Source organism: Polyodon spathula, chromosome 8 (genome assembly GCF_017654505.1).
Source record: "Polyodon spathula isolate WHYD16114869_AA chromosome 8, ASM1765450v1, whole genome shotgun sequence".
Taxonomy (NCBI): Eukaryota; Metazoa; Chordata; class Actinopteri; order Acipenseriformes; family Polyodontidae; genus Polyodon; species Polyodon spathula.
This window is the reverse complement of record NC_054541.1, coordinates 38,265,424-38,291,999: the sequence shown is the minus strand read 5'-3', so window position 1 is coordinate 38,291,999 and position 26,576 is coordinate 38,265,424. Positions and strand designations below refer to the sequence as shown.

At 34.5% G+C, this 26,576-nt stretch overlaps 1 protein-coding gene across 1 annotated transcript in view; it reads left to right on the top strand.

Moving 5' to 3' along the window:
* The first annotated feature begins 7,981 nt into the window (after window positions 1-7,981).
* Window positions 7,982-26,576, top strand: part of LOC121319911 (semaphorin-3E-like) — a 40,232-nt gene continuing 21,637 nt past the window's right edge. Inside the window, exons 1-2 of the mRNA XM_041257868.1 lie at window positions 7,982-8,528; window positions 25,415-25,575. Coding sequence (XP_041113802.1) covers window positions 8,414-8,528; window positions 25,415-25,575 — 276 coding nt within the window. The 5' untranslated portion in view covers window positions 7,982-8,413. The remainder of the gene's footprint in view (window positions 8,529-25,414; window positions 25,576-26,576) is intronic.

Sequence of the window (26,576 nt, the reverse complement as noted above, 5' to 3'; positions counted from 1 at the left end):
TTATTATTTTTGTCCAGCTTTTGCTGGCAACACCCATTGCTGGGTAGAGCCAGCTTTATTATTTGAAACCCGGTTTAAAAGGACATTAAAAGAAACCTGACCGGTAAACTTTGTGTTTGTCCTTTGTTGGAGCACCTCAAATCACCTATACACCAGAGCACTACAAACCACTTTGCCACAATATCTCAAATTGATTTACAGATATCTTTAAATACTATGGAAACCATATGGATTGTGCTAGCATGGCATGCCAAACTGTCATTTAGAGATATCTTAAAATGAGGGTTTTAAAGATATCTTTAAATCATTTAAAGATATCTTGAAATAACTTCCTGTTCATTTAAAGATATCTTTAAATCGTTTGAAGATATCTTCAAATAACTTCCTGTTCATTTGAAGAAATATCTAAATGGACAGGAAGTCCATTGAAAACATAGAGCATTTTCACAAGAAGTCATTTTGAGATATCTCTAAATGATTTAGAGATATCTCTAAATAAAGGGGAAGTTATTTGAAGATATCTTCAAATGATTTACAGATATCTTTAAAACCCTAATTTTAAGATCTCTCTAAAAGTCTGGCGCACCATGCTAGCCAAATCCACATATTATTTAAAGATATCTCTATCATTAAAGATATCTCTAAATCATTTGAAGATATCTCTAAATAACTTCCTGTTCATTTTCAGATATCTCTAAATAACTTCCTGTTCATTTAGAGATATCTCTAAATAACTTCCTGTTCATTTGAAGATATATTTAAATGGACAGGAAGTCCATTGAAAACATAAAACATTTTCACAGGAAGTCATTTTGAGATATCTTGAAATGGCTTCCTGTTCATTTGAAGATATCTCTAAATGAATAGGAAGCTATTTGAAGATATCTCCAAATGATTTAGAGATATCTTTAAATGAACAGGAAATGATTTGAAGATATCTTCAAATGATTTACAGATATCTCAAAAACATTTAGAGATATCTTAAAATGATTTAAAGATATCTAAAAATGCATTTTAGATATCTCATTTAAAGCTCCATTTAAAGATATCTGTAAATCATTTTGAGATATTGCTAAATGTATTTTAGATATCTTAAAATTATTTAGAGATATCTGGAAATGATTTAGAGATATCTTCAAATATTTAGAGATATCTATAAATGAATTAAAGATATCTCTAAATGATCATTTGGCTTGCCATAGTGGTTGGACTATGTTCCTCTTTGATGTAATATAATTCTTACTTAAAAATGCCATGTGATGACATGTGTGGTAAGCTTTTTTACTTCTGGATGTATTAAGGTTAGAAGTTTATTTAATTAATTCATGTTGAAATCAGTTTAAGTACAGTGATTATGCATAGGTCTAGATAATTCACAATTTCGCAGAAATCAGTAAATTGAGGGTTACCGCATAAATTCAGAGAGAAAAAAAGAAACCTACTTTAAATGAACTACTGCACATCGACACAAACTATGTATCTTAATTCTGTAGATAGGCTTTTGTTTGTTCCTTCGCCATCCTGTGTGCATTGTAAATAGCATTAAGAAAAATACTCCAACGTGTATTGGCTTTTCTGTGAGCTGCATTGTACAATAGGAGGTGAGCCAAAGTTAGTGTTGCATTGTTATTTTGATTTAGGTTGCTAACATCTATTGAAAATATGATCGATTGCTATTGCGCTTCAGAATCACAAAACAAAAGACAACTGAAGAGGCTGCTAAACAGAGGGTAAAACAAATAACAGCTTTCAGAAAACAACGCAGACAAAAAGTATTCCTATCGGTTGTAGCCAAGTTAAACAGGTATGGTCTAGCACAGCCACCTCACTTCAAACAACCTGCTGCTTACTTTTTAAACACAGTTTGAATTTTAGAAAATAGGCACATTTTTTTTCTTTTGACTCGGTACTAATAAATAAATTCCTGGATAGGACAAACAATGTGACAATGAACGTGCTGCATGTGTGGCCTTTATTAAAGAATGCCAGTTGCCCTTGAGGGTAACCAAGTTTCTAATCGATTTCTACATCTGTATAACTTGGCAAGGCTTTGCCTTACACTTCCAACCAATTCAGTGGATGTAGATGTGCAGTCTCAATGTGTGGGCAAGTCTTCACACGACAGAGACAGAGAATGTCAACAGCAACTGCTGGGGGATGCTGCATACTTGCCTTTAACAAATGACAACTCTCCACTTCAGTAAAGAAGAAAGTACCACTGTTTTTTAGGCTTTTATAGTGCTCTGAAATATTATCTACTTAGGTTTATTTAATGTTTAAATAGGTCCGCAAAATGTCAGCGAAATCCTCATTTTATTCCATAACCTATCCGAGACAAATATGTAAATTCTCCGCAATTTATGTAGACTCCTAATTATGCATAAAATAACACTTTTCGGCCAATATATGTCCTCTGAAAGCAAAACATCCCCTTTGGTTTGTGCTTTTAAATTTGTACCGTGTTAACTTTCCCCATTTTATGCTATACTTTATGATTATGTTTTTTAAAAGTCTTGGTAGGACAACTTCTCTTATCTATAGAGTTCACACAAACAGTTTTTATTTTTTTTTAAATGTGACCAATTATGAATTTCTACTGTCCTTTAAAATTGTAATTACTTTTGAGATGCTTAAATAACCTAGCTGTGTTACGACATGAATGTAATCATTACCATATTCCTTTCCTTTTCTTCAGAGAAGATTTTGTATGTAAAGACCAACCATCTCGAAGTGGCTTCAAGATGAACTCCAATAAATTAACTATCATATTTAAACACTTGTATATCATCCATGTATTCAGTGAATTAGGTTTTGTTTAGAAGAAAGTAAATCCCTATGTCTTTACCTCATGGCTTTGTCTCTCTCACGGTTTATGGCTTGATTGGTGAACTTTAATGTATGTGTTTGTCTTCAAATGATCAAGCTGTAATACATGCTACTATCAAATTTAATTGGCAACCCTCTACACTTCAAGAAAAAGAAATGGCAAGTAATCCAAATGTAACTTATTTTTTCTGAACTATCTATCATTTGCAAGCCCAACAGTAACCAAACTGACCACTTGAGACGCAATAAAAATGCATTTATGAAGCACTGCAGCTGAATCCTTATTTGGTAACAATAAGCTGCTAAAGTGGAAAACAACATCAGAGAAGTGGCATTAAGATGAGATACATATGTATGTGGAGTGTTGGCTCCAGTGATGATAAGTTTGCTTCTAATGCTGTAGCATAGTTTAGGATAATGCAATCTAGTTACCAAACAAATGGAAACAGAACATATCTGTTTCTTAGTCTAAATTATCATTCTGGCTTTCTAATGAAAAACTGTGTATTCAGCTTTGCCAGACAATCCAGTAGTGTAGTGTGAGCAGCTGTTCTGAAACCCGCAACATATGTTCTATGCATGACAATAATTTAGAGTTGGTTCTAATTAAGACATGTTGTTTTGCAGCCTTCAGGATATTTGCAGACATTTAAATGCTAAAACATGGGGCTGATATCCCCTTTAAAACAAGGAACTCACAAGAAAATTTTACATTGACGTCTTAAATATAGTTTAGCATCTAAACAGAGGTAATGGGATACTATTTAATGAACGACCTTTTAAATATTTTCATTTATAAGCATGTTCATGTTATTTTTCACCCCTTGCCAGTGTTAAAGGGTTAACCTGGTTAGCCGCCATAGACAGATGGTGTGTGTGTATGTAAATAGGCCCAGCTAAACTGAGCTCATGAACTTTAAATTATAAATTTTGTGAACATTTCTTTTTAGTTGTATGTCAGATTATAAGGGATGTTAAAAAGGTTTGCTTAATAAAGAGTGTGTGTTGTGGCTTCAAGACAAGGAGGTGTGTGCGTAAGCGATTTATTCATGTGTGTTTAGAAGATATAGCTGGTCAGTACTGTATGAAGAATAAATAGCTAGACTCACACATAAATAATATCAAAGGGCAGTTTAATTAGAGACCAGAGGAGTCAATTTAGTGTGTTTTGATTTTGCCCAGATGAACCACAAAGATCAAAGTTTCAGATAATCTTCAAAGCTATATACATAAAAAAATGTCTGTTTAGTTTAGTGGGGTTTTTTTCTTGTTGAGTGTACTGTTTTTTCTTTCACTTCACTCTCAGCTAATCCTTAAATGGTTCAGATAGTAAAGTATCAGTCACTTTAGGATATTTATGGGAGGTGTTATTGGCATAAATGTTCTGTTTAGCCCGTACAGTACAGTCATATCCAACATTTACAACAATTTGTGATGTATGTTATATGGTGTAAACCTTACTTGAGTATCTCTATTAGGATGTCACACAGAACTCTGCTTCTTTTGCTATACACTTTTCATTGACATTTTATTTTGCTCTTCTTTAGAGAGGACACTTTCCATATAATGTGGGCTTATCATATTGGTTTTTAGATTCTGTACCTTAAGTTTGATAATGCCAATGCCATTCCATTATAATACCATATAACAGCAGTCATCGCACCAGCTATGACAACAATATGGATTTGGAATTGCAGAGTGTTCCTGAAACAGCGAACACTGTTACTGCATTGCATTGTTTTTGTTTAATTCAGGACAAAGAAGCCATCTTCAAATTTTTACATACATTATATCTTACATAAATTGCTATAAACTTTATTTTATTAGATGCTTCCCTGAATTCTGGGGGCGAGGCAACAGTCTTTCTATAGATCCTATGGAATGAGAATCTTTAAATCAGCCTTTAACTTTTTCCAGCCTGCTGTTTTGTTTTTTTTTCTTCCATCCACACCTCCTCCTTGTTACAGTGATATCTCTCTATGGGGTGGGGTTGTCAATTTCACTCCTTGAACTGGGACCCTGGGTGCGCCACGTAAATTCCTAATAACAATGTTATATATTAGATATATATAGCCCCATATAATATATAGATATAATATATATATATATATTGATATATACGTGAGTATATGCATATAAACGTGATAGTTATTGTGTTTGCATAGTGAGTAATAAATGTGTGAGTTATGTGTTAACAGAAGTATTGACTGATTCCCCTAGTGGTCACAAAATAACCGTTCATGGAAATGTAATATCATTTCTGATATTTGCATATAAGTGCTTTTTCTGTTGCGTCAATAGTTTTTTGGAGTAAACAAGATGAACTCTGGTGGCACAAATTAAGAGGCTGACTTTATTTATACTGGACTACACTAAAATGAAATACAAAAAAAATAAATTAATAAATTGTTGGGGGGGCTCACCGTGATACAAGATAATATATTGTAGCGATCTCAGTTCCCGTAGGCGGGCTTCTCACACAGGGCGAGGCAATCCACACACAGACGGAGAGCTGGCGCGAACTCGGGATCTTTCACAGTGAAGCATAGCGCAGATACTGCTGTACAGAAGAGCCGGCTCCTTTGCAAGAAACATATATCAGGCATATGTCTCTGTATGTGATTACGTCACCTACCAGCCCTACTGCTGCCTTCCCCGTGCACGCTACAATATCTTGACTAAACCAATCCTTTTGTACGCTGGTTACAGTGGCTGCTCTGGCACTATGCAAATGTACAATGTACATCAGAAGATGCACATTGGGTCTCCAAGAACTGCAGGCTGCTAATCTATGTGCATAACAATAGTTTTACATTTATATAGATTTTAATTAAAAAGGCCTATTGATCTTTTTATCTTTTTAAATGGGTCTATTAAACAGGCTCTTTTTTTTTTCTTTTTTATTAAGTTCACACCCAACTGCTTAAATGTGGATGACCGTCTCTGTGTAAAGCTCCCAGCCTTGACTTCAACAAATCTAAACATTTAAAATGTATGGTTAACAGATACTATATAGAAGTTCTATGACAAGCCAAATTATCATTCAGAGATATCTCAAATTGCATTTTAAGAGATTTAATTACTTAAAGATATCTCAAATTGAATTACGTATATATTTAATTGTACAGAAATTAATTTTAAGATATCTGTAAATCAATTAGAGGTGTCTACAAATGAAATAAAGATATCTGAAACTGATTTACAGATGTCTTTAAATAATATGAAAACCATGTGGTTAAACTGTCATTAAGAGATATCTAAAATTCGGGTTTTAAAGATATCTCTAAATCATTTGAAGATATCTTGAAATAACTTCCTGTTCATTTAGAAATATCTCTAAATCATTTAGCAATATCTCAAAATAACTTCCTGTTCATTTGGAGATATCTGTAAAGGGACAAGAAGTCCATTCAAAACATAAAGCATTTTCATAGGAAGTCATTTAGAGATATCTTAACAACACTCCAAAATTACAGGAAGCATCAACAAAGATTTAACTTGATAAGCAGTTCTATGTTTAAATATAAACCAAACAATTTTAAAATGATAATTAAAGAGAAGAAAAAGAATTGCTTTGGAAAAGTACAAACATATATTGAGAGCCCTGGAGACAAAAGAGATCAGAGCAGAAAAACAGAGCAGAAAAACAGCAGAACAACTTTGTAAGAGACCTCATATACACAGAAAATGTACCCTAAAAAGCCACAGAAAATACACAAATAAGCTTACTGTAACAGTTTCTAATAACACTGGTCATTAAGATTTAGAGTAATGATAAGACTTGTCATTTACATTATTTACTTTAACAGACACTGGCATAGGTGGCATTGATAATATTATCTCAATCTATTAAAAACTGATCAAATCTAAGGAGTCCTCACAATAAAAACAGAATTGTACTCAATATTCTATTTGGAAGCTTTGAAGTTTAGGCACATGGAAAATCTGTGTAAGATTGTGATCAGGTGGGCTTGAGTGGCGTGTGTGGTGACATCACAGATCTGGAAGAAATGAACAACAAAACAGGCACTGGGCTGAAACAGAGTGCATGGGCCCTCTGTGTTTTATTTAATTAAACAAACAAAACAGTTCAACAAAAAACACAAAAACAAAGGGCGCGTTGGCCAAACAAAACAGACATTAATATGCTTTCTTGTAACAAGTACCTTTTTTGCAGGTCGGAAGCATTCGTTCATTCTCTCGTTCATTCTCTCCACCTAATGAACTGAGAGTGGGTCCTTTTATGTTTGTGGCTGGAGCCTTAATTAATAAATAAAATAAATTACCTTATTAAGGCTCCAGTCACATTCCCACAAGGGTTTACAGGGATAGGGTATTAGCCCCATCCACACTGACTATACATTACAAGACCAGCTTTTCGAAGGTCTCAATTAATAAATTAAAATGACAGCTATATACTACTACAACTACTAATAATAAAAATAAATAAAATATACACAAGGGGTGGGCACCCCGTCACAAAGATTTACATTTTTCTTTCTAGCCCTGGGATTGCATACAGAAATGAATTAACTCCTTTGGGGAAAAAAAAAAAAAATATTTGGAAAAAACTTAGTACCTACCTGTGTCTGGAAAACTACTTCACATGTTATGATTTAAAAACATGTTCTAAAATATGCTCCCTGCAATTTCTAGACAAATATATTATATATCATGATAGACTGCAGTTTACTTATCTAAATATCATTTCCATTTGTAAAAAAATGTACAGCAGATTGTAAAAGTGTTTATCATCTGCTAATTATAATCAATCAATCCTTCTGATTGTAAAAGTATTTGTGTATACATGGGGTGTAGGCTCTGTATAAACACACACACACACACACACACACACACACACACACACATACACTGGTGACACAGAGCACATGTCTCACAAAAACCTCTCTTACTTGCTTTCTAAAATCGAATCAGAGTTGCTTCTGTCAAAGGAAACATGCTGCTCAAGAGAAGTGCTGTCATAATCAGGGCAGTAAAACCTTGGCCCCAGTTCTAGACACCAGGGGATCTGAGAGAGTGGAAAAGAAAGGGTGGATCAGTGAATGGCACGTGGATGAGAAATATGTCTTGGCTGCAGAGCTTACTTCAATTCCCACAGTACTTCTCTACTGAGGACTAATGCACCCCTGCTGGGTGGAGCTGCTGGATCTGAGACGCACTGAGACTCAGCAAGGGAGAGGAGGCTGCTTTCTTCTAATTGCCAGGGGTTTTTGGCAAGTAAATGGGGCTGCAACCAACTGACAAATAAACCAGAGGAGAAGTTTTGGAATGCTGTTTGCCTTGCACCCAGAAAGAAGTAACAAAAAATGAATAAGAGTTGCTCTTTGGTATTAGAGAAAAGCCTCACAGTTGTTTGAAGCAGAAGACAACAGATAAAGGCTGATAATACTCCTGAATGCTCCTATCGAGAGAGAAATAAGCAACCCATTACAAGGAACTAGTAGTTTGACATTGTATTTAGGGATAAAGCAACTTATATTCACCCCTTCAAATGGACTTGTTCAATATAGTTGTGAACTGAATGAAAGTGATTTAAGGAAGAAGAGATACAAGTGACACTAACAGGATGGCAGTGGTACAGAAGGTGCTCATATCAGTGCTGTTTCGCTTTTGGTTAATTCTCGGGAGTGGAGTGCTGGAAGCCCATAGCAGCCGACCAAGGTTACGACTGTCTCACAGAGGTAGGTGAAAGTGCCAAGGGGGTCACATGCTGTATATTGCACAGAAAGACAAAACAAATAATACAACTTGCAATCTCTCCTCTTATAGCAGTATTTAGAAACTAAGTAATAATACAAATACAAGACAGTAACAAAGATGTGCTTTATCTGCTATGATTCTTTGAAATTATCTGTAGTGTATTATTTGCATTCAGCACTGACAAATGAAGTTCAATACGACACTGATTACTGCATCATTAATGTTATTTCAGTGAAATTACCTTAAATGAACATTTAACAACTATTATATTTAATATAGCTGTTTGATAATAATAATAATAATAATAATAATAATAATAATAATAATAATAATAATAATAATAATAATAATAATAATATCTCACTTGAATTATATCTTACCTAAAATATTTTCCAAATCAATGCATCACTCATATATTGTTGTAAAAATATACACAATTTATAATTAAGAAAACATGACAGGGATGAAACTATTATTTGCATTTCTATTATCCATATGGTCTGGTAAATCATCATCCTACATTACACTAACAGGCAAAGACCAAGAAGTACAAATACATCCATTTGCATTTATTTATTTATTTTTTATTTATAATTCTTCAAGTGGGCACTTTCAAGGGGTATTTACAATCGTGAAATTAATATACCACATTGTTGTGATGAGAAATCTCATCACCTAAGTAGGACAGGTTGTTTCTATTTTACATATTCAGGTTCATTCAGGCTATCTGGCTTGTGGTTTATTGGGCATCATGCAGTAATGCTAATGTTATTTTATTTATTTATTTGTGTATTTATTGCATTTATATAGCACTTTCTACACAAAAGTATCATAAAGCACTGTACGGTACATAGCAGAAAAAGAACAAACCACAATACATTTGTATAGCATGTCACACATACAACTGCCACATTCAGACCATTTAAATAACATATTTAATTAACAGTATACACATAATACTACAAAAGTTACATTAAAGCCTACTAAGATAAGAAAGCTATTTTATAAAAGTGCATTTTTAGTCTTGACTTGAAAACTGTAACCAGCTTCCCTGACTAACAAAGGCAGAGAATTCTGTAATTTTGCCATCAACACATGCAGGTTCTGTTTTCCTTGAGGTGGAATGCTGTTATGAGAGGTATAATAAACAGAGATGTATAGTAAAGTATGGCAGAAAAAGAACATGATGATTTATGCTGTACAGTATGTACAGTAAATCTGATTCATGACATTTGTAGGTGCTTTCCATGTCATCCTGCACATTTCTGGAAGCTTTAAAAGCAGCCTGTGTATACGCTTCCTAATGTCTCTTTATTAAGTAGTTTATTAAACAACTACCAGCTTCTTTCAAATCGGGACTGTGTACCATGCCCATATGGAGAAATTGACCAGTCATGCCTGCAAGCTCCAGCAAGCACCACACTGTAATTTTGGATACTGATTTAGATATAGTGTAGGCCTAAGTGCTACGATGCCACATAAAATAAGGAAGCAAAATGGTTCCGGTCCAGATCAAGTGTGGAATGTAGTTACTGAAACCTTTATCAAGCTCTGCTGTACAGTATGGAATTGCATGAATTCCAGTCATGCTATTTTGTTATGATAAAGATGTCTGGGCGTGTTTATAAAAAAGTTACATCACCATATCCTTTAGTAGTGTGGTATACGAACAGAATCCAGCTTTATACCTGTATGTGTGGTCTAGTAATACATATAAGTGAAGTCATTTATTTTATAGTTATGTACCGGTATGTATTTTTGCATTATGCTTATCTGCCAGTAGATTTAAACTTTAATAACACAATTATGAATCATCCTTACATGCTTGAAATCTTAGTTAGCACGTGGGGCTGAACCAACTGTGGATTAGTTGCAAATCTGCTTTTAATTGTTTGTTTACAAGGCTATTTGCTCTGAAAAAGACATGACCGGGACAGATGCCTAGGAGGCAACATCCTAAACCAATTAATGACTTAAGCTGACAAATATATGAAATCTAAACATCAGAGACCTGCCAAAATACAATATACTGAGCTGATTGAAGAAAGCAAGTACACTTAAAGGATTCTCTGCTATGTATTGATATATCTTGCAGAAAGTTGTGATGGTTGGTCATAAAGCCACATTTTGCAGTTATGATGTACATGCTGGACTTTACTTGCAGCTCTTCATTCCTTTTTGTTCCACCTCCCTTGATTATTTGCTTGCACTGTGAAGTGGGTTTCCTTACAGGATTAGGCTGAAAAGGGCTACTTTCAGTCTGGCCTAATTGCTGATTATATTATATAGAAGTCCTATATTTACATTTAATGTTAATAAAATACACTGTAAGAGAAAATATGAAACAACATGCATCATTATAGATTACAATTTACATAACTTATCCAAATGACATTTCAATTTGTCAAACATCCAGGCTTTTCTGGCAAGCAGTTCCAGATTGAAACATTTTCATAACACTGGCAAAGTTCACATGTTGAGTGAGAATTTCTCTTGCTATTGTTATGGAATTTTAATGTACCCACCCCCTTCTCAAGATTCCATTGTAATGATGACGTCAGTATCCACTTACTGATATAATGTTATTTAAACTGCAGGAACACAGTCCTGTAAAATAAAACAAAAGTCTACTACAATTGGTTTGAAGTTTATGTTTAAGTGACTTTAAAAAAACAATACAAATACCCCCTTCCCCTCTCTCCTCTCCCTTCTCCCCTCTCCCCGCTCCCCAAGCACCCTGCCTGTAATCGTGTTATACTTTCAATATTGTCCTATATCGTACCGAGGAGCTACAATGTGTATGGTGGTAAGGAGCATGTAAACTTGTCTTCTGTCTTGTGTGAGCTCTATATATTATTGCAGATGTGTATATCGATCTATCTATCTATATTTGAAATACATATATTTGAAATCAGATATAAAGCAGGTGTATGAGATAAATGCCTTGAGCTTGTAGTGCTGAAAGAACAGCTCAGCATACAGAAATGGGTTCCAGTGGCAAAAACCAAAACAAAACATACAGCTACTACATAGAGAACATACAGTATATGTGGTGTGGCAGATGAAATGTTTTTGAGGCCACTTCATATCACTAGTGATAATCATGCATATTGTCTAAAGGGAACACTTAGCTAAGGCACACTTAATATATATATATATATATATATATATATATATATATATATTATATATATATATATATATATATATATATATATATAAAACGACTGGAACTCACACACGTTTGTTGCCACCTTAAGATAGGACCCAGGACACACAAATCAAAGTTTTCACGCTTATGTGCACTTTTTAATACACACACAAAACAAATAAACAAAAACAAACACCTAGCTCCTTCGGAACACTGACAGAACATTTGTTGCAGGTCCCTGACTAGCTCTCAGGACGGCTACGCCGTTTACCTGCAACATGGCTGCTGTCTATTTAAACCCTGCACCTGGTCCTAATTTTTAAAGATCCCCAGGTGTGGGTGATAATTAAACAATAAAATAAATGAAACAATTAAACACAAATGTGCATTCGCATATGTTTCTGGGCAGGGAAACTTAACCCCTTCCCTGCTACTACTATATATATATATATATATATATATATATATATATATATATATATATATATATATATATATATATATCGGTATACAGTACAACACATTACTTTCACAATAATGTTTTTGCAACGGTAAGCGTACACCCCTTCCTCTAAGTATTTTATTGTGAATGTTTAACAGCTATTTCATGAGAAACTTTTTTTTAATACTACATGTAAATCTTGTGGTCAAATATGTTGTCACAATAGTTACTATAATAAAACAAAAATGATGTTATTCAATTGATCTCATGTTCATGTTATGTGGATGATAATCACGCATAGTTATACAGTGTTATCTAGTCTTAATGAAGCCCAATAAAGTGTTACCTGAAAGGGTACTTTCCTTTTAGTTATATCTACTGCTGCAGTAATGATCATTTCAGCTTGTTTTGACTTTCATACTCAATATATCCTTGATGGGACTGGGGTTCTGTAATAACTGTTGCATGCTTGGTTAACTGAAATGTCATTAAATGTAACTTGGTCAAATAAACACCCTTCACTATGAATATTATTGCTGTATTTTTTAGCTCTTGAAAATGTGCACTAAAGACACTAAAAGCCCTTGGGCTATACAGTATGTCTGCACTATATATACACTGTTCTATTTAGCTTTTACTGTGTATTCACTAAATAGTTTAACTAGTTTTAACTATAATAACTTATTTCATCCTTTCAATAACATTGATGACAGTTTAATAAACTACATAAATATATATGCTTCTTAAAAAAAAAAAAAACTATTACATTTGACCTGCCTGACAGGTGTTTATCCAACCTGTACTGTGTTGTGTTATCACAAGACTTGGCATCTCAATGAAAGTGAATGGGAGAGAGATTCCACTTGTCAAATAATGTTGGATATTTACAATAATAAAATATTGAGCACAACTAAGTGCAGCAACGAGAAGCAGCTTCTAAATTCACCAGGCAGAGGCTTTAAACAGTAGTATTTGTAGTTAATATTACTTGTGATTGTATTCAGTATGTTTAGCTAAATGAGATGAACTTACAGGAATGCTACTAATTTGAATTCCATACTATAATAATTTATACCATAGAAATTGTTTGCATTTCTTTATCTTGAAGTTACTTTGCATTGCAGAACGATATGCCAAGTAACATGACAACAGTTTTCCAAAATCGAACTAAGTGGGTAACAGCTTTTCTGTTTCTTTTCTCAATTGTATCTAATAAATGTACATTAAAAACATAAGTGTGCACCAGTTTGTATTTTTCTAATGAGGCTACCAGTATTACAGATGAAAGCAATAGAGAAAAATTAACATCCAAATGCTTTTGTGGTTCAAAGTGACCAACTGAGTACTGTTCCCTTGTTTTGGTCTCAAAAGCTCATGCTTTCAAAGACACTGCAGGATCTACCTCAGCCCATACACAAAACTTTGTTTTTAATTGTCTCATCTAGACTTCACTGCCAAATAGCCTGCTGAACACAAAGGCTACAGCCACTGTTATAATTGCTGTTCACTGAGGGGTAATTGACATGAGTTGATGAATAAAGCCGCTGCCAATGGAAGATGATTGGAGGCTTTGGCTTTGCCTGGTAACAATATATTTATCACAACTCACATATATATGTACAGGTCACATACAAGACAGTACACACGCACTGATAGGCTGATTAAATTGTTGTCATGTGAACAGTAAACCATTTTTTTTGTTTTTATGACTAAGGTACTTTTTTTTTTTTTTTTTTTTTTTTTTTTTTAGCTAACTGCAATGTACGGAAGTGCATTGCTGCCTTACATTAAAAATAAAATGATATCACGTAATTACGTGATGATTACCACGTAATTTCGTGAGAGGGAATTATCACGTAATTTGGTGATAAGGATAATTAATTGGGGCTTTTTACAACCATGTTGTTTGAGTAGATAAGCTGTAAATATGATACAGATGCTCTAATAAGCACAAGCACTGCCCTTACTCATGAGTAAATTATTTGGAAAAACGTAACTTTGCGATCACATTTGTCCATGCATAATGTTTATGCTATTGTATAAACCTGTTGTTAAATTAAATAAATGTTAACCCTTTTAAATTTAATTTTTGTTTTACAAAAATATTTACTAATATTGTTGTTCTTCGTTCATAGTAACTATATATATATATATATATATATATATATATATATATATATATATATATATATATATATATATATATATATGGTATATGTCAATACCAGCAATGCGCTTCCATAGCAATTCACACAGGAATAAAAAAGCCTGTCTACAGAATTAAGATACATTGCTTACGATGGCTTGTGGTGTGCAGTAGTAAATTGGGTTTCTTTTTTTTTTTTCTCTCCATAATAATCCGGTATGCATTGAACCCTAAAGAGGTGAATTTCATGGTGACGCCTCAATTAGGTAGACCCCTACCTATGCCCTTCCAATTTCTTTTTTAAGAAAATGATAATGCTAATAATACTAAGTTATTCCAACAACAGATTCTAATACAATTGGTCAATAACAGGTCCATAAAGAAACTTATTTTAAAACTTGGTGATTCAGCATTCTAACACTTTTTTTCATATCACTCTATTTGGCAGAAATATATTAATAATTAATCTTCATGCAATAGAAATTGGCAGTTAAAAGTTTTATCTGCCAGTCATATTAAGGTTTGAAGCATATTTTAATCGAAATCTTTAATGGTCCTGCCGTGTTTCCACCAGGGAGGGTCATAGATTATTCTTTTTCAGTATAAAGACATATATTTAATATGCCAGGCAAACTTTCATCCTTTCAGCTGTCACTCTTCATTACTTCAGAAGAGACGCCCAAGGGCTATATTGTCTTCATATGTCTGGCATTTCATTTCTAAGCTAGTACTTATATATCATCACACGCCTGTGATTGTCTAAAAGCTACTGATTTACTTCATGTCACAGATCATTTCAGAGAGGCAGAGGCAGTTCAAACGTAATGAAGTCTGATGTGTTAAGAACTTGTTGGATATGTTGCGTTTCATTGCACCATTAACGTGTGGAAATACAGGTTCTATATCTTGAAGTCTTCATCATATCAAATTTTACATAGATCGCTGCCAGTCAGATTAATGTGCCAATCAGATTAATGATGCCAAATTAGACCTTGACAGCAAACACCTTCCACAGGCTTTACTCAAAATCAGAAGAAAGAATTTTCAAGAATTACATTTGTTCATGAACGCATTGGTTATAATTTTGAGATCTGATCGCAAAGCTGCTGTTGGTAATAGAAAGGGCTTGTGTGTATTGTTTTATAAATGATTTGAAGGGGAATGTGGAAAGACAGTAGTATTAACAGTAGTATTAATTAAGCATCTGAGCCCAAAGAAGAGGACTTTACCGTTGGTAAGGCCTGCCCCGTGCAGTTAAATGTCTGAGCCAGATTGATTAAGCAATAGTCTGGCTCAGACATTTACATACTACCAATGTAATGCACAATAATCAGGGATTATTGCAATTTGAAACTGGTAAACAGCCTGTATTGTTATTTTACGTCTTTCATTTACATTATTTAGGTTTCTTCATAGAGATGTGGAGTGCCCTGCAATGCTGCTTCCTAACTGGTACATGATAGTTTCGAGGTTTCTAATGACAAGTATTGCTCCATAAATACACACCCTATTTATTAAGTAATGCAAGGAGCCTTAAGGAAAAACAACATGTTAAATAAATGTTCTGACTGGATTTTTTTTTCTAAATAGTATCTTTTGTTTTCACTGTTGCCAATACAGAAGGATCCCACACATTGAAGATACATATTAACCATTTTCAATACGATATAGTTCTTCTTTGAGCATATGTCACAAGTTACAATATCTGTTATAATTATAAACAAAAGCACTTAAAAGTACTGTGTCATGAAAGAAACAGCTGCATCTCTGTCACATTTTATAAGTAAAGACACGATGACATTCAGCGAAATCCAGAAATGACTCTATAGCAAAACAAAACTTGTATTTATAGTTAGTAATTTCCCTGTGTCTATTTGTCGATGGTCGAGGTTTCAATGGGGTGGTGAATAGGAACAAAACAGAAGTCCAAACAGTTTTAAAAGAAACAACCAGGGTTTATTTTATTTATTTTTTTTTTTTTTCAATTAAGCCCAACTGAGCTGAGGGAAGACAGGTGCCAGCGGATCCTGGTAATGGAAAACCATCAACTGGTTCAGCGCCCTCTAGTAGCAGGAGGTCGAATTACAGACTGGACCCTCCTTTGTCCATGTGGCGAAGTGGTTGATTGTATACAGGTGCAGGAGTGATGCAGTGCAGCAATTAATCAGACAGAGCCTTGTAATCCAGTTTATAAAGTGTGCTTTATTTTTTATCTAAGTCTGGTGACCAATAAACAATAATCCCCTGACAACACACAGCAATGTGTATTACACTGGGTAGACAGGCCCTCGGCCAAAGCTCCAAAATCGTATTAGCTGTCTAGTGCTTTACAAATAAGACGAAATACACAAAGACAAACAAACAAAACACTCGAGATACTGAGACAGGGGTTACGGGGTCTCTCACAGTCCTTCTTGGTTCAATAACAAAAAACAAAGTGAAGGAACAGATTACGATTCTCCATTCCCTTTTTATGCTGTCACACTTAGTAAACGAGTGCAATCGCCTCTCCAATCTGCGGCTGACAAGTCGTTTCCCTTCCGGGTCAATGCATTCTTGCAACGGTGTCTCGCCTTCTTCCAGACTGGCCGATCTCTCGACCCTGGGAAAGAACTGTCAGACCAGCCCATCCAAAAGAACTCTGTTCTAGCTGCTTAGCGCCCTCACAGGTCGGGAGGGAGATTTACAACCAAGTATCATTGTATTTCTGTCACAGTCCATCACATTGTTACATCAAAATCAGCCAATAATTCTGGAAACTGTCGATAACAAGGTTAGGGATGTTCAAAACTACTGGGACACATGTTTTTAGAAATTAAGACTAGTGCAGTATTTAAGGCAGAATGTGTATAATACCGTTTCTTAATGTTTTTATCATTATAAAGATATAACATTAATATATGCCACTTTTTTGTATAAAAGAAAAAAAAGAAATTTAAAGTAGCACAGTTCCGTTAATGTACTGTACAAAATACTGTTTAAACACATGAGATATACAATGAACAAGCTGGAGCAGCTCACAGTTGGAAAATATAACTGAATTATTAAAATTTATCTTGGCTAAAATTCAGCCGGGCAACAATGACTCTAGTGTGTCTGTGCGTCAGTGTTTAAAGTGTGATTAATACATTCCAGCTAGATTTAAGATTGCTTTTAGAAAGCAATTTTATTCTCTGAGATGCATGCAAACAAACCTGTACAAACAACATGATTTAGTCTTTTCAAATAACAAAGACAGAATAACCAAAACAGAGGTCAGAGAACCATTGGCAAACTCAGATCACAACATGGTCTCATTTGAAGTGCTTTTTAAAACCCCAAAAGTAACGACTAAAGCTAAGGCTTACAATTTTAAAAAGGCAAACTCTGAAGGAATATAGTAAATTACAGAAAACATCCACAGAGAAAGGATGGCTATTTTTTTTAAATAGTACTAGAGGCATGAAACAAATGCATTCCAAAAGCAGACAAATCAAAACCTTAAACAAAATGGCCAAAATGGTTTAATAGATCAATTAAAAAAATTAATTCAGGAAAAAAAATGGCAATTTACAGAGTGTTTAAAAGGGTACAAAATACACAGAAAGAGTATTTGAAACTGCAAGTGCAAGTTAGAAAGGCCAAGAAAAAGATATAAATGAATTGTCATTGCCAAGGACGCTAAATCCAATTCCAAAAAGTTTTTCCAATATTACAACAGCAAAAGAACATTCAAGGAGTAAAATGTCTAATAGATACAAATAGCAACATCATTAAGCAGAACCGTATTAATCGATCAGACTTAGATTTAAGAGTATATGTGTGTGTATAAAGAAACAAGATTTAAAGACTTTGAGAAAGACTTCTAGTCAGAATGTTTATCATACACACTAAACATACCACAATTGCATGTTTTATGGTTGCTTTTTTATGAATGATTCTCTTTCATTTTTTGATGAAACATTTGTTCACAGAATATCTATACTCTTCTTAATTTGTTTAGAAGATATTCTTAATTGCATAGGTAGAGTATGTTACGTACTATTGCAACCTTTATTTTTGTAACAAAAAGAGACAGCGAAGGGCCAGCTACAGCAATTCATCCTCAATTAGCCAATTCACTACGTGTGCAGTTTAACATCTAGAAATAATGTGTCAAATACAGTACAGACTACAGTACAGATGTTATAAATAAATAATGCTATAAAAATACACATTTTGCATACACCCTTTTAAAAGCTAAAAAAAGAGTTACAAGAGTTTTTGTTAGCTGCTCAATGGCAGATTTTCCAGCAACCAGCAGAACTGTTTTTTTTTTTTCTATTAACAGCCTTTATATATAGAAAGTAGTGTCGAGTACACACATTAAATGTTACTGAGGTTTATAGATAATCTTTTGACCAGGTGGCTGCAGTATAGTATATGTGTTTAGAATATATCAAAATAATCTTTCGGATATTTAATTCTCAAAGCATTTAATTTAATTTGTATTTTTTTCTGCAGGAGAACATTGTTGGTTTAGAGTGATATATGTGCTTATCTTTGCATGCAAATGTGAAGATCACCCAGTCTCATTTAGAGCATCCACCTATATGCTTTATTGTTACTTACAAAAAGAACCTTGTACACAATGATAGTGCAGCTTTTGATTCTGTAATGCATTTACAAACTATATTTGAGAAATAATCCAGCCTTATACAAACAGCTTTCGCATTGTGGTTCTGTACCTGTAACTTGTTTCTAAATTAAAAAACTTCAGCAACCTGTGTTAGTACTGGAGCCATTAACTTCATATTGTAAGGCATTGTTTAAGGTCACGTCTTTACTTATAAATATTTTTCAAACATTTATAGTCTTTTTAGCACCAGGGAGTAGCTTTAGGAAAGTTGAACCTTCCTTTGAGTGGTTGAGTGATTATGTTTATCATCGCTGGCGTTTTCTTTCAACTTGAGACACTGTTTTCAAGAAACATACTTGAAATGTGACAGAGAATAGGATTGACATGTCTGGAAACCAATTTGTCACACACACATCATTAAGAAATTAGTTGTGTGGAAGTAGGAGTAACTTGTTAGCAAGATTGTTGAAATGTCTGTCTGAATGCTTGTAGATACAGCAAGCATCTATCACCAATTAAATAATAGCTGTCAACACATTAGTCACATTTAAAAGATATAATTATATAAAAATATAATTCAAAGCATTTGTATTTTAGGCAGAGGGAAATTAGCATTCTTCATTCGCCATCACATGGTGAATGTGTCCATTGTATACGCCTTGCATAGATTAGCTTAAAATGGTTTTCAAAGAGGAGAACATATGTCAGCACGTGGAACTAAGTAGCGCAGTTGTAAACTTAAAACCTGAAGTTTTTCATTTGAGATTGTGCTGGCAGAGGAATGTTGAAGTTTATTTCAATAGTCACTTGACCAGTTCACAGATATCATGAGATAAAAGTATGCACTGTAGATTAATACAACTTTTCAGGGAGCATCAGTAGACAAGAGAAGAAAATGGATGACACCGTGAGTCATATGGGATTCATGTCACTCTGGTATGCAAATGGTGTGAAGACAGAACCTTCTATGACTCAAAGTACCAACTATAATAATATCCTTTTTTCATTGTCCATTATTGCTAGCAAGTTTCATTGTTCTATGGCACACAGTTTTCCAAATGATTCATGGTATGCATCAGCAAAAAAAGCTAAATTAATTAAGAGGCCAGATACTGGAAGTGGATGGAAACACCCCTATTTTTAATACTGCAAATGGTATATCGTTTTTTGAGAACAACAGACTAGTAATGTGTTATATGTGAAACACTATAAGAAACTAAGTCAGTAGACATGTTACAGGAGGTTGCAGAGTTTCCAGAACATTGTGCAGATTTAAAGGACTGGTTCGCACTAAGATAAAGTTCTGTAATGAAGAAAAAAGTTGACATGCTCACCACAAAAAGCTTTATTTAAAACTGGTGTTCGATGCCTCCAGTGACTTTTTGTATTTCCAGAGTGAAATCCAATACAGCAGAATATGCAATGTACGGTAGAACAATACCTTAATTTAACTTCAAAGTCAATATCATAAGGGATTGTGTGCTGTTTTAAATTAGATTAATGTCACATAGTAATATCCCTAACTAGGAAAATGGAAAGATGAAAACGTTCAGTATCACTTTATCTACCCAGTCTTCACCTTCCAATCTCATCTGAGAAATCCTTTTGAAATCTTAAGTAGCCTAAAAACAAGCAAGCTTTTTCAACATAACCCTCACAACGGTGTTTTGTTTCCTCCTGATACACATCACTGTCGAATGTAGGTCAGTAAGGATATGCTGTACAGGGTACACCATTTTATATTTAGAGTCCACCACTCAAGAAATTAATAAAAACATGTGTTCAGAATAAATGACCAAAGAAGTTTGATAATTCATATTGATCACTTGGAGACTATGTTAACAGACCTTCTGAACTGATAATGATCCAGTGGCCATTGTAGAGTGGTGTAATGTTCACACACTGACCTTTTTGATTTAGAATGCAATGATATCATAAGCCATGATGATTTGAAAGACATGGGCTGTAATGTTTTACAGCTTAAAGAAACAAAAACTGCAATATATATATATATATATATATATATATATATATATATATATATATATATATATATATATATATATATATATATTTTTTTTTTTTTTTTTTAAAACTAACCTTTTGTTAATGGGGACAGCTTTTTTGTGAAAGAGGTTAGAGAGGTGTATTTTATCTTTTAAGTTGTTCTGACATAACAGATGTTTTTCATAAATAAATAATTGTGTGCAGTTGCATAAAGAAGCATTATCAGTGACTCACTTCAAAAACTGTTTTGGCTAATGAAGCTCATAGTATTAAGCTATTGGGCTATCTTGAACAAGGATTTTGGTTTAAGAAAGGTACATGCTGGTTTCTTCTAAATACAGTAGTGATAGGAGAGGTTTCTTTTTGAATGTTGAAAAATGAATCCGAATCCCAAACTCCTCTTTACATCCCAATAATGTCTGGCTTACTCAAATACCTCTTTTCCACTGTACAACCGAGCCGGGCCAGCCTGGTGCCGCTTAGCAGGAGCCTGGTTGTTTTCCCATTGATGTCATTTGCAATCAGTGTCAATAATACAGTATTAAGAGGTGCTAAATTTGAGTTGAAATTGGCGACTCCAGAGGTTATAGTTGTGTTAGGCTTCATTTTTAATATATGACTGAATATAACTGAAATTCAATGACATGGGGGGTTATTATGCAAAAAGAGGAGCCAAATGCTTCTCGGAGAGAGTACTGACTTGGATATGATGAGCAAGATTCTTGGCCTTAGATGCTGCAACGTAATGATGAAAATTATTAACCCCTCCCCTGGCCTTGCTCTGATTCAGATTCAGATGTGTTGTGATGCCAGAATTTCAGCTCAACAAATAGCCAGTGGAAAACCACTCGTACCATCAGGGCCTGCGGCAAAAGGGAATGTTATGCCTACCACTGCTGTTGATGCATGTTCTTAATTACTGTATTCTTAATTATGTTCCTTCCCAATAGGTGTGTGCCAAAATGCGGTACTCGTATTCAGAATTGTCTTCAATAAATTCATTAAATAAATCTCTATCGTGTTGATTTAAAAACATGAAAAGATGATGTCCCTCATGTTTACAATTGAGTACCAATCAATGGCAACTAACTCTCATCCAGGGCGCTGACAGTTCTTCTGCCATACTGAGGCTGTAAACTGACAATGAATAGGGAAGGTTGTTTGGTAGCCTAAAATGAAAAATAATATTGTACATCCCTGCATGCTTTAACCCTTTGCGATCTTATGTTGGACTAGGTCCGACATTACAATTTTCCCTTTTCTAGTCTGACTTAAAGCACAGGTCTCTAGTCACTTTTTCTCCTGAATATCACAGACATTTGCAGAGCTTTTTGAGATGTTATAGTAATAAAATAATTACTTGGATCGCATTATTGAGGAGTTTGGTGATAAAACAAGTGATCAGGAGATGATTTATCAGTATGCACGTCTATGAAGAGGTATGTGACAAATACAGTGAACAAGGGGTGGGGTGGAGCTGGAAATGCAGTACTGAGTGCCCTGTTGATATGCAGTGCCTTTTTAACAGGTTTTACTTTGAATAAAATTACTTTTAAACAGCGCATGTGAAAACAAATTGGACCTGACTCGCCTGTCAAGCCCTGAAAAAATGGACTGCAAATGGTTAAAATACTGGTTTCAGCCTCTTTGAATGCTAACTCAGTGATCAACCAGTTTGCTTGCTGTATACATAAACAGAGAACAGTGTGATGCTTGTGGGTACTTAAGTGCGTACAGTCATCTCCAGAATGTGTCTAAATAATACAAATAAAAACTGAACAGTCTAAAAGTTAGTGTTGCTGAATTTACCACATATTTCCTTTTGAAGAAAATCACAAAGGCAAGTTATTGTTGTTGAATAAAGAACAATAAACTTTTCTTTTGAATTAAACAACCACAAGTATAAAATACAAGTGGCTTTATTTAATTGGATATGTCATGGCAGTTTAATAAATACGATTTTAATACAACCGTCAAAGTAGTTTTTTTTTTTTTTTAGCCCCAGTAGGATTTAGGCAACAAAGAAGTGGCTGTTAGCATCTTAAAATGGGAGATTCAAGTGAGTTAGATTAAACAACAGACAGTGTACGTTGTTTCAATTGGTATACAAAAAACAATGTATTTTGGCTTTATTTACTTTCAAAAGTTTCCGGATTATAAAAGTTCTGTGGAAGTAACTTTTGTATTTCATCAAGACCACATAATACTATACAAATCATAGGTACAAATTTAAGACCTAAGTAATGTCCGCTGTGGTTCAGATTTAAACAATTCCTGGTTTTTACAGCTTAAGGCTATGGGGTTATATTTCCCAATGGTGGACTGTACATAATTTGTTACTGATTGGAGACATTCAACATATACTATTTAAATTAATCTGAAACTCAATCCAGGGCTAGGATTTTACCTATTGAGATTGGGTCCACGCTGCTACTCCCTATCTCCCTGGCAAGTCAGTGAAATAGTGTTGATGCCCGGAAGTTTGGTTACTGTTCTGCTACAGTACAATGGTAAATTATTTTAGCCTCTGTAAAGAGACCCTTCTCTCACACCGTCGATACCATGGCAGCCACTGTCTGAGCCAATGAGGAAACAAGGCTCCTGGTATTTTGGATCAAGGTCTGTGTTACTTTATGATGAACTATTGTTTCTTTAAACTAATACATGACTTAAGTAGTTTGTCCTGCCTCTACCTTACTCGTTTTATACCATCTGTGTCTTTGAATTTGACTCAAAATACCACCCATGGACATTTCATTTTCAATAAGCAAATCTTTGAAATGATCGAAACAAGATTATTTTAATTTATACTCAAAACCCCACCTATTCCGTTCTAGAGAAATACAGAATGCCTTGATAGTTTTCCACTATCAACAATGACTTTTGGAAGAATTAGTTGTACCCTCCAGGTCTTTAATCCAAGTATATTAAACTGACCATGAAAACAAAGTGCAGGAAGGTTGCTCTGTTAATAATGTATAATGTGCTTGTGTACGGGTTGGTGATCTCATTTCACAGCGGTTGATTGTTTACTGGCAATGAGGTTGAGCTCCAGTTTCATGCCTTTCACAGCCAGCAACAATTCATTCAGAATACCACTTTTTTTTTAGCTCATCCAAAGATGTTATTTAATTGTGTTCAATGTATTATTGAGCCACAGGGGGAAATGATTAATATTGTCATTTGGTTCATTTGGCTCAGAGTTGGTTGAAGTCATCAATGGAATAAAAAAACCACAAACAGATTACAGATTTTGGTTGACCACAGGCAAACAGGACATCCCAGTGTCTTCCTGATGGGGCCATATGAGTTCAAGCAGATGTTTCTAGAATACCAAAGATATTTATTGTCTGCATCATAAAACTTGTCTTTGTTAGTGCTGTACAAGTCTGTTATGAGGTCATGGCAGCAGGAAAGGAATCCATACAGGATACAGGACACATCTTAAAGGGTCCCAGCTATTTTTACTTAGATTTGTGCTTATAACTATAACTAAAAAGGTTACTGGTACATGTCATGCACAGAATGCATGTGCACACACTAAATTTCCATAAAAAAAAAAAAAAAAAAAAAAAAAAAAAAAGTACTCTGAAACACCCTGTTCAATAACAGAAACCACAGAAAAAGAGAGAAGCTTTTTAGAAAAGAAAACAAAAAAAAAAACATTTTAGCATGGCCAACTCAAATCTGACAGTGTACAATGAAACTTCAACATGTAGGGAGCAAATTGGATAATAAATGAATAAATTATGGCCATATATACAAAAGGGACCAAAAGCAATCAAAAAGAAGTGAACAATTGAGAAATGTGCAAAAGAAAAAAGAAAAAAAAAAACGCATTCAAATTATTTGTCCCAGGGACACTGATTAGGTGGAGCAAGATGGAGCTGTTCACTGTGGCTTGAATAACCAGCAAGGTGGTGACCATGGCAACCTAACCCTAACAGCTCTTGTCTCGTGCATCTGATCCACAAACACAGAAAACAAATATATATGTATCGGTAAAGAGGTCCTTGTGCCGTCAATGTCGCCATTTCTCTTGATGTTGTGTGAAAATGTTTGTTTACTGCACCGAGGTAAGTCTGTCTTACAGCGGAAAACTCTCACTTTTACATCTCTCTACTGACATCAGTAGGGCCTTGTTTTAAAGCCTGGGCTCTACTCTTTCCAGCAGGGCTATCTCTCACAGTGCCTGAGTAAAACGATTTAAAGGGCCAGGTCGCCGGTGGGATTTTTAACATTAGGCAGACCTTACGTTGCTTAATACACACTGCTATAGGTGAACAACATCAAATACAAGCGATAAGTAAAGGCACGGTGTACATATATACATTTCACAGTTGGCTTCCACTTAATTCTAATAGCAGTATAAACAGGCACTGAGTTAAAAATGCAACACATTGACAACTATAATCTGGTACTGTCCAATCAGCTCTATGAAGACAACACTTACATGGAAATGTTAACATTTTTAAATAATCTTTCATTTTTATAAAACGAAACCTACTTCCGCTGCTTTTACAGAGCTGTGGGATTTAAACCGAACCTCCGTTTTTTACGGCCCACGTGGTTTTTTGGACCTAAGAACAATGTTCCTGGACGAGTATCAAGAACGCTTGTTTGTGGGAGGTCGGGACCTTATGTATTCTCTGAACTTGGACCAAGTTAACGAAGAGTACAGAGAGGTATGGTAACGAAGAACATTGTATTTCAGTCACTGGAAAGACTCTCTAAACACATGTATTTCTTCCTTCTGACTTTGTGAACCTTTTGTTTAAGATAAAGACACCTTTTTGACATAATTAATGTTTATGTGGTGCAAAAGATAAAGGATCTCCCCTTCTGCTTAACCAGAAATTTACTTAAGCCTAATATAAAAGTAATACATCAGCTAACCCCTCCCGTGTTTCTGTTTATGTATAATTGAAAAGTAAATTCATTACACATATCTTTACCTATTTGTGCTTCCAATTCTTTGCACTTCTCATATAGTGTCTATCTGTCTCAATGTCAGGATATTTACGTTGTATAATAACTGGTCCCAAAATGAAATAGCCATTCTGTTTAGAGATGTTTTAGGATGAATTCCTCAAAGGAACCACCATATGAGACATTTCCCAAATAATTTCTAGCTACTCTTGGTAATGGGACAAATGGTAACATAGCTATTATTGGTATCCAAAAGCATGCCTCTATTAATTGTAAACTTGGTTAGCATTTGCAATTTTTAGGAGTTATGTTCCTTGTGTGGTCTTTTACACATGTCGGTCTCCTTTTTTAAAGAGCCTCATAGGGATTTAGACAACCTGGATGAGATTTTGCAAAACAGTACTTAAAATAAACTGATCGGTTCAAAGAGCGGCAACTGTTTCTGGCTCCTACTTATCCTGATTCTGAACCGGAGGGCATTGTTGGGTTAAAATGTGTGGGGCTAAATCCCCAAATCTTTTCCTATAACCATGATTTGTCTATAGTGGTCAGCAAAGCAAACCATAATCACTGTTAAATGTTATACCTGTGCTTACCCACACTGAGCTGTGTTTTTGTAATAAATCTTATGTAAACAATGCTTAGATGCTAGTGGACAATAGAGACAGATTTGAACGCTTTCCAATTCAGTTTTCTACAATAAAACAGAAATGATTTCTTACTTAACAGAACTGTTTTGTTTTACTAAATTGCTTTA